A 9150-nucleotide genomic window follows, 5' to 3' on the forward strand; every position below is an offset into this window, starting at 1 on the left:
ATAAATATTTAGGATTGTTATGTCTTTTTTTTCAGTTTTTGGCCGGGGCTGGGTTTGAACCCACCACCTCTGGCATATAGGGCCAGCACCCTACTCCGTTGAGCCATAAGGGCTGCCCAATTGTTATGTCTTGTTAAATTGCTCCCTTTACCATTATGTAAGGATCATCCTTGCCTTTCTCTACCATTGTTGATTTAACATCAATTTTATCTGATACAAGAATGGCAATATCTGCTTTCTCTCTTTCGGTTTCTGTTTGAATCTTTTTTTTATTTTAATCCTTTTTCCTTGAGGGTGATTGAATCCTTTTGTGTTATATATGTTTCCTGGAGACAACAGATACTTGGCTTGAATTTTGCTATTCATTCAGCCAGGCTATATCTCCTGAGTGAGGAATTCAGGAGTGTTCACATTGATTGATAGAATTGATTGTGAGATGCAGTTCTGTTCATCCTGTTGGGTGGTACCTTATTGTTTTGTTTTACCCCTTCAACTATTTTATATGAGCTTTGAGGTTTACCTTTTGGGTGGTTTTACACAGATAAATGCCTATTGTGCTGAGCTGCATACACAGTTCTGAGTACTTCCTGCAGGGCTTGTCTGGTCTTAACAAATTCTCTTAGTGTTTGCTTGTCTGGAAAAGTCTTTATTTCTCCTTCATATATAAGGATACATTGCAAGATACAAAATTCTAGGCTAGCAGTTGTTCTGTTTAAGAAGACTGAAAACAGGGACCCAATCTCTTCTTCTGGCTTGTCAGGTGTCAGTTGAGAAATCTGTAGTTGGCCTGATGGGTTTTTCTTTGTAAGTTACTTGATGTTTTCCTCTTACGGCTTGCAAGACTTCCTCTTTCTTATAGACTCTGGCCATTTAAGACTGTGTGTCTTGGTGATTGCATCTTTCTGATGAATCTTCCAGGTGTTCGTCAAGTTTTTTGGACCTGGATATGTAAATCTCTAACAAAACTGGGAAAGTTTTTCTCAATTGTTCTTTCAAATAGGATTTACAACCTTTGTGTGTTGTCTTCTTCACCGTATGGATGGCTATGATTCTTATATTTGGTTGTTTTGCATAATCCTATATTTCTTGTAGTATTTTTTCATTCTTCTTAATTCTCTATTATCTTTGATTTAATTCAAAAGAAATGTCTTTAAGTTCTGAGATTTCTTTCTTCTGCCTGATCTAGTATATTCTCATGCTTTGTATTTCCTTAAATTTTTCCCTTTCTGGAAGTTCTATTTTTTTTTAATATCTTGATATCTTTATAAAATGATATAAAGTGAATTTTTATTCATTTTCTTAATTATTATTATGTTTTTGTTTCTTTGATTTGGTTTTCCATTTTCTTTTGGATTTTTTTGTGCTTCCTTAAAATCTGTGTTTGGAATTCTTTATCTGTAAAAATATAAAATACTTCATAGATTTGCATCTCATCCTTTCACAGGAGCCATCCTAACCTCTGTATCAGTCCAATTTTAGTATATGTGGTGCAGAAGTGAGCACTGACATTACTGTTAATTTCAACATGATCACCTGCTGAAGTAGTCTTCATTGAGTTTCTTCATTTGTTAAGTTATTCTTTTCCTCTTTCCATACTGTATTCTTTGGAAAGAAGTTTCTATGTACTTAAAATTTGAGGATTTATCTCCACCCTACTTAATGTGAAATATTTACATAAATTATTTGGAATTATTCTGCATGGGAAATTTGTTTATTCTTCCTTGTTTATTTATTTGTTGAGTAATTTATATGGACTTGTGGATATTTATTTTGAACTTTGGACTATAATCCAAACTATCAATTCTGACATGTAAAGAACTTAGAAGTTGTCACTCCTTGTCCTTACAAGAAAATATAGCTGAAGCAAAGAAAAAATAGTGACTTTTCTTGGACTGAGGAGAAAATCAATGCAGCAGAGCATATTGCTACCCCCAAATCTGGACACACGTCAATACTGAAAATCACAGCTGAGATTCTGATACAAGTATCACAAGCTGTTGTAGCCAAAAAGTGGTAGAAAAACTTAAAAAGTGATGTTGAAAAATTACTGGAGGGTGAAATTGGACTAGCCTAAGAGTGAGAAATATGGAGTATTCTTAGGAAGACCCCATACTTCATCTCTAGGAGTCTCACAGATTCTTACAACGAAGAAAAATCCCCTCATGTATTTGGCAGGGTGAGAGAAACAGATAACATTGAGAAATAAGTGGGGAGCATTCTCCATAATAGAAGCCTACTCTCTAGGGGAAAAATTTTACTGGAGCCATATCACACTTCAAGTAAAGGTATTTCTCTGACTCCAGGGTGTAGTTTAACCCTGTGACCTCAATTCTCTGATGTGTTAAAAAATAAAATAAAAACAAACCAAAAACAAACAAATACACAAACAAAAAAAAATTGATTTTCAGCTTGTCCAGATTTTTCTTGTTTTAAGAATGAGAGACTTTACTTCTTTTATGTTTACATAGATGGAGCTGGAAAATATTCTTCTTAGTAAAGTATCTCAGGAATGGAAAAAAAAATCCAATGTACTCAGTACTACTATGAAACCAGTTTATAATCACTCACACTTTCACATGAAAGATGAATCACAAATATAGCCCAGGATGAAGGAGGGAAGGGGAGAAAAGATGGAAAGGAAGGTGGGTGGTTTAATAGGGGGAGGGTTAATTGTGGGACCACACCTATGGAGCATATTGCAAAGGTACAAGTCAAATCTATCAAGTATAGAACACAAATGTCTTAACACTGTGATTAAGTAAATGAGGTAAAAGTTATGTTAATTAGTAGGATGTAAGCACTCCCATTTGTACAAATAATCAACAAATTGAATCCCACAAAGGCATAAATGTATTCATGATCTATGTTTATATGACTTAATAAAAAAAGAAGAATGAGAGTGACATCTTCTAAGCTTACTTTGCATACTTGGGCTAAAAGGAAGTCTTTCAGAGTTTTCTTTTGTGATCAAGCCTTAGCCACATAATTTATACTAATTTTTAGTTTTTCAATCTCTTTATATTCATTAAAAAATCTTAATTACTTGTACTTGTTATCAGTGGGAAGCTTTGTCTGAATTATCCAGGTATTACTAGAAGTAGAAATCTTATAACTTAGAAGAAATTCTTGCACACTTTTGTACGACTTATTTTTCTTTCTTTGAAATGTCAAAAGGTCTCAAACAACCTTTGGAAAGAGGAAGAGGATATTTTATCCACCCATTAGTTAGGTATATCTGTTTTGAGATGTGGGATCACTGTTATAAACAGGTGAAAGCTCATGGTCTAATTTTGCCTTGTCTGTAGATATAATAATGCCCTTGGTAACTAGCTGACTCTATCAAAGGGAACAAGATTTAGGAATGCTTGGTCTAAAATTATCACACTTGGAATTTCAATTTAAAATTGGCACAAATTAGGCTTCTCTTCCCAAAGTCTGCCATAATGCCATGTGACTGGGTCAAGAGAGTTTTCCATTCTTATCCACACACCATCCTTGAGCCAATATTCTACGCTTGCTGACCCACTGGCATTGAAATAACTACAATTTTGCTAACTTTTCCTTACTTCTGTTTCTAGACATGTATCATTTTTCTTATGTTGGAAGTTGTCCTTTTAGAAACTTTTTCTACCTGTCACACTGCCCACAAACTATACGACTTGATTGGGATTTTCTTAATTCATTAGAGAAGATATCAAATAATGTTGAATGTTAAAAAGTAGTGGCGGATATTCCTTTTAGGGCTTTAATGTAAATCAATTTAAGAGTTGATACAGAGTTTGTGAAGTGACAAAATAAGAATTTTTTTTTTTTTTGAGACAGAGTCTCATTACGTTGCCCTCGGTAGAGTGCTGTGGCATTGCAGCTCACAGCAACCTCAAACTCTTGGGCTTAAGCAATTCTCTTGCCTCAGCCTTCCAAGTAGCTGGGACTATAGATGCCTGCCACAGTGCCCAGCTTTTTTTTCGTTGTAATTGTCATTGTTGTCTAGTTGGCCCAGGCCGGGTTCAAATCTGCCAGCCCTTGTATATGTGGCTGGTGCACTAACCACTGAGCTATGGGTGCTGAGCCTACAAAGTAATTTCTGTCAAATTCTTGACTTACATTTATATAATTAAGTAGGTCCTCTAGAATAAATTTTTCTAGACTATTTAAAATCTATCTTTATCATTAGACAGGAAAATTGCTAACAACTTTTAAATGAAATTTTCTTTTATTAAAAGAGAAATGATACATAATTTCAATTTGTTTTCTTATCTTAATTAGCATTTAAAAAAATTAGTAGTGAAGTTGAATAGACAGAAAGGGTTAAGAGCAGGGACTGTGTGGGCCTGGCCCCTTCTGTTCTAATCTCACCCTGCAACTTCCTTCCTATGTGATGTTGGGCAAATTTCTCAACTCAATTTCTTCATCTGCAAAATGAATAAATAAATAGTCATGCTTGTTTCATGGGGTTGTTACAGGAATTCAAAAAGTTTATATTTGCAAAATGATTAGAGAAGTACCTTACATATACTATATGCTATACAAAATAGGTGAATTAATTTGAATCCATGTTCCTAGAAATTGGGAAAGATAGAATGTTAACCAAGGAACATAAGGCTCCAAAGCCTGTGATTTCTCTGCAATTCTATATATGATGTCCTGTCATTTGAAGTTGTCTCACTTCCTGGATACATCCTCACCTACACCAAGCAGCTTCTGGAAAGCCACTCTCAGCTCCTGGGTCCTAAGGGCATATACCATGGGGTTAAGGGCTGGGGGGATAACAATTTGCAGCACATTGAGGAGAACAGGGATGAGGGGAACCCTTCTTCCTGCCAGGTGAGTGACAGACACTACAATAATAGCTGTATAGAAAAAAAGAATGAGAATGAGATGGGAGCTGCAGGTATTTAGGGCCTTTGATATTGCCTCAGAAGAGTTCAGTCTTAGAACAGAGCGAATAATCAAAGCATAGGAAGCAAAGACCAGACCCATGTCACTCCCAAGAACAACCCAGACCAAGGCCAACTGGTAAAACCTGTTAATGGTGATGTCATCACAGGCCAGACTGGTGACCCCCAAGTTAGAGCACAGGCAATGGTTAATCTCATTCCTGGAGCAGTAGTGTCTCAGGGCAGCCAGTACAGGCACTGGAATTGTCAAAAGGCCACTCCTGAACATCATGGACAGTGTGGTTCTGATCACAAAAGCCTTGGTGACTATGGAGGGATACTGAAGGGGATAACAAATGGCTACATATCTATCCACTGCCATGCAGAGAAAGATGCCCGACTCCATGCACATAAAAGAGTGGATGGCATAGATCTGAGCAAAACACTCAGGGAGGCTGATGGCCTTGGCATCAAACCAGAAGATGGCCAAGATCTTGGGCATGATGGTTGTGGCCAGGCCAATGTCCACCACTGCCAGTACACCTAGGAAATGGTACATGGGCTCATGTAGCCTGGGCTCATGTTGAATGGTGATCATGATGAACATGTTGGCACCAAGAGCTAAGAGGTAGAGCAGAGCCAGGGGCAGGGAGAGCCTGTGCTGCCACTCATGAATGCCTGGGAGCCCCATCAGGATGAATTCAGGTACTTGAAACTCTGAGCTATTCATTATTCTCAGAGCAGTATCCATGTCAGGGGATGTCTCGTTCCCAGCATCTGCCTGTGGATTAAGGGGAAACAGAATAAGACTGTGGTTAATTTAGCTGAGGGTCAAATTTTTGTAGGGGGAAAAAACTCATTCACAATAACTGTCTTTTTTAACATTTTGCATTCTCTACCCTCCTTGTGACCCTTGGGAAAAGTTCAGATAAGAACAAAAAGGATTCTTTCCAAAAGGACCGTATTAGTTTGCATTCCCACCAACAATGTAGAAGTGTTCCCTTTTCTCCACATCCACACCAACATCTCTGGTTTTGGGATTTTGTAATGTGGGTTAATCTTACTGGATTCGATGATACCTCAAAGTAGTTTTGATTTGCATTTCTCTGATGATCATCTTACTTATTTCAGGAAAATAAAATAAAAATAAACAAGTTAAAAAAAAAGAACAAAAAGGGTTCTTTTTGTAGTTCATAAGCATAATGACTGGGGTGTCCACGCACATGTGTAAGATGTGCCTCTCTCAAACCTTGTTACAAAGTCAACACATTACCCATCTGACATGAAACAAACAAAAAAGAGTGTAAGGGCCAAAATAGATTTTAAGATAAGGATTTTAGTGGAATATTTAGTAGAATAAAAGTGAAGATTCACTAGCTTTATTTTTCTGAAATTCCGGGTGGATTTTTTATATGGGGAACCTGGGCACAATGAAGGAGACATGTACGTTTATAAAGAACCTGATCTTCAGCAGGTAAAGTTAAAGGGCAGAAGTGTTGTCTTCTTTCTTGAGGATTTCAGGAACAGAATAAGCAGCCCTCAGAACCTTTGGTTGATAAAGTGTTTCTGACACAAACCATCTCATGTAATCTTCACCAAGCAGGTGTTGCTATTCACATATGAGGAAATGGGTTGAATGAGTTGTCTGCATAAGAATCATATATTGAAAACTCTAATAAGGGACTAAACTACAGCAAAATTTTAATTTTTAGCATTCATGTCCAGCCTTCCTTCCATCAAATTGTAGAGGTCAATACCCTCTAGGAATATCAGTTATTTCATCTTCTGAAGTCATATTTGTGGCTATATTTTTAAATAATACATTTTATTGATAAACCATGTAAGGAAGGAAAATAGCCCCCAATCTTCCAACCACTTCCAGATTTTTCTGTGAAATAGTATGTAAATTCAGCATGCATTTCATGACTCATTCTTGGCCCTTTAATATTTTTCTTCATTCTCTTTTTTTTTTTTTCTTTTCTGAGACAGAGTCTTAAGCTGTCACCCTGGGTAGAGTACTGTGGCATCACAGCTCACAGCAACCTCAAATTCATGGCCTTAAGCGATCTTTTGCCTTAGCCTTTCATGTAGCTGGCACTACAGACACCTGCCACAGGGCCCGGCTATTTTTTTTTTTTTAAGTAAAGAAAAGGGTAGACTCTAATCTTTATTTACAGGGCACTGCAAGATATGAAATTCCACATAGAAATAAGAAACTCTTTCAGAGGATAGGCTTCATACTGTATGTATGTACAGTTTGGAACTGTTCAAGTATAGTTTTGTTGTAAAAAGTGCTACAATAACAAACCACATTTGAAAAGAGTTCGTAGTAGAGAAATAGTAAGACAAACTTATACCAAACACAGTACACGACAACTTTGTGCCTCAGCTATACAATCTAAAAATTAAAAGTCTCAGGAGCCCCATCCTGAACTTGGAACGTACGGCCTTCAGAGGTAGTTTCTGGTACTACATTTTGATCCTCCTCTTCCTCTACAGAGAAATACTTCTCAATCAAGTTTAATGAAGCCTTGTACACAGACTCATTTTCATCGTTTTGTAGAGCTTCAATTTTGTCCAAAACTCCACATTCTTCAATCATTATACTAAGTTTCTCAGTTTCACCTAGTTTTTCAGCAGCCTGAAAGATATTTGAAATGGCATCCAGAATAGTCAGAATAATTTTGGTATCTTTTGCAGTTAAGAGGTTCATCAATGGTTCTATTATGCCACAATGAACAAGGTATACAATCTGTTCAACTGTTCCACCACTTGTATAGTTGGTCACAGCCCATTCAGCTTCCTTCTGTGTCTTAAAGTCTGCCTTAGAGAGAACACCAACAAGTAATGGGACTAGTCCATGATTCACAACTTGCTGTATCTGGTCCTGACGGCCAGCTGTGATGTTTGACATTGTCCATGTAGCTTCCTTTTGAATGTTAGTTTTGGGGTTGGTCAGCAGGCTGGGAAAGACAGTAAGTGCTCCTGCATCAATTACAACCTGAGTCTGTTCATCTGTCCCAGTGACAATATTCCCTATGGCTCTTAGTGCAGGAGTCACGATTGGCAATTCAGTAGCTTCCAAAAGCTTCACAAGTTGGGGCACAACTCCTGTTTTCACAACCATTTCAATCCGTTCATTTGGACCATCAGTAAGGTAAGAAATAGCCCAGCAAGTATCTCCTAATACCTCTGGATCATCATGATGCAGGAGACGCACTAAAGTAGGGAGAATCTGTTCCACAGCATCTAATGGGGGTGCAGGATTCTTGTTGCGACAAAGGTTTGAAAGTGTCCAGGTAAGATTACGTAAGTAACCACATGATAAAGATGACATATCAGGAATGGCTAGAAGAGCCAACAGTGGGTCAACTGCACAATACTTAATAACCAAGTCTCGGAAAACTGAACCATCACCTGCAATGTTTCCTAGGGCCCACACAGCTCGTTCACTGATATGAGCATTGGGAGATGCCAACAGAGAAATGAATGCTGGAATAGCACCTCCATCTACCACAGCGTTAGTCTGTTCTGATGTCCCAGAAGCAATGTTAGTTAGTGCCCAAGCAGATTCAAATTGAATAGGACTACAATCAGTTCTACCCAAGAAGGACACAAATTTTGGGATCAAACCAGTTCAGATTATATTGTCTATGGGAGGCTGTTTTTCTCTAGAAAGTAGTTTCCTGGCAGCCTGAGTAGCTTGGAACTGGTTTTCCATATTGCTGCTGTTTGTATCTTTGACAATGTCATCCACAGACCAATTTAAAGTACCCTGGTTTTCCTGCAGTGGAGAAGTAGCATCATTAGGAAAAGAGCTTACATTTCTCCTTTTCGGCATCTGGTCATCTTAGCTTTCCTCAACTCCACATTAACTGCTATTCGGCGTTGCCTCATTTCTGTACTGTCTTTTCCCTTGTTCTTGAACCTGGTAAGTCGGGCAGCTGGTGAATTAGCATTCTCATTGGTGGACATGGTTATGAGACAAAGGGAGCTAGCTGCACAGCTAGCTCAAGCTTCCACAGGAGGTGGTGTGGGACTCAGAAGATCTGGGTCAGCTGCCCTGGAAATGTCCACCACAGCTCAGGCAGAACACGGTGTCTGGCTATTGTTTTGTTTTGCTGCAGTTGTCATTGTTGTTTTAGCTGGGTTGGGTTTGAACCTGCCAGCCTTGGTGTATGTGGCCAGTGCCCTACCCACTGAGCTATGGGCGCTGCTACTTCTCTTCATTCTTAATTTTGGTCATTTTTGAATTGTTGGAGAATATTTTCAC

The 9150-nt window shown here is 38.1% G+C and overlaps 1 protein-coding gene, 2 non-coding genes and 1 pseudogene across 4 annotated transcripts; 1 reads left to right on the plus strand and 3 right to left on the minus strand.

Annotated features, from left to right (window-relative positions):
• Positions 1-1399: 1399 nt before the first annotated feature.
• Positions 1400-1503, minus strand: LOC128566162 (U6 spliceosomal RNA). The gene has a single exon (XR_008374456.1). It is a non-coding gene; the product is annotated as a U6 spliceosomal RNA (small nuclear RNA).
• Positions 1504-4662: 3159 nt separating this feature from the next.
• Positions 4663-5628, minus strand: LOC128565979 (olfactory receptor 688). Its single transcript, XM_053562848.1, has one exon. It carries the CDS (start codon positions 5626-5628, stop codon positions 4663-4665), a length of 966 nt encoding a protein of 321 aa, XP_053418823.1.
• A 427-nt stretch (positions 5629-6055) lies between these two features.
• LOC128566256 (small nucleolar RNA U13) lies at positions 6056-6160 on the plus strand. The gene has a single exon (XR_008374535.1). It is a non-coding gene; the product is annotated as a small nucleolar RNA U13 (small nucleolar RNA).
• A 1115-nt stretch (positions 6161-7275) lies between these two features.
• On the minus strand, positions 7276-8852 carry LOC128565505 (importin subunit alpha-1-like; annotated as a pseudogene). Its single transcript, XR_008374269.1, has one exon. The product of XR_008374269.1 is annotated as an importin subunit alpha-1-like (transcript).
• Between the last annotated feature and the right edge of the window lie 298 nt (positions 8853-9150).

The sequence above is a fragment of the Nycticebus coucang genome, chromosome 14, assembly GCF_027406575.1.
Source record: "Nycticebus coucang isolate mNycCou1 chromosome 14, mNycCou1.pri, whole genome shotgun sequence".
Classification (NCBI taxonomy): domain Eukaryota; kingdom Metazoa; phylum Chordata; class Mammalia; order Primates; family Lorisidae; genus Nycticebus; species Nycticebus coucang.

Excerpts from the sequence above, each read along its gene's own strand:
- LOC128565979 (XM_053562848.1), bottom strand. The coding sequence starts at position 5,628 with ATGGATACTGCTCTGAGAATAATGAATAGCTCAGAGTTTCAAGTACCT.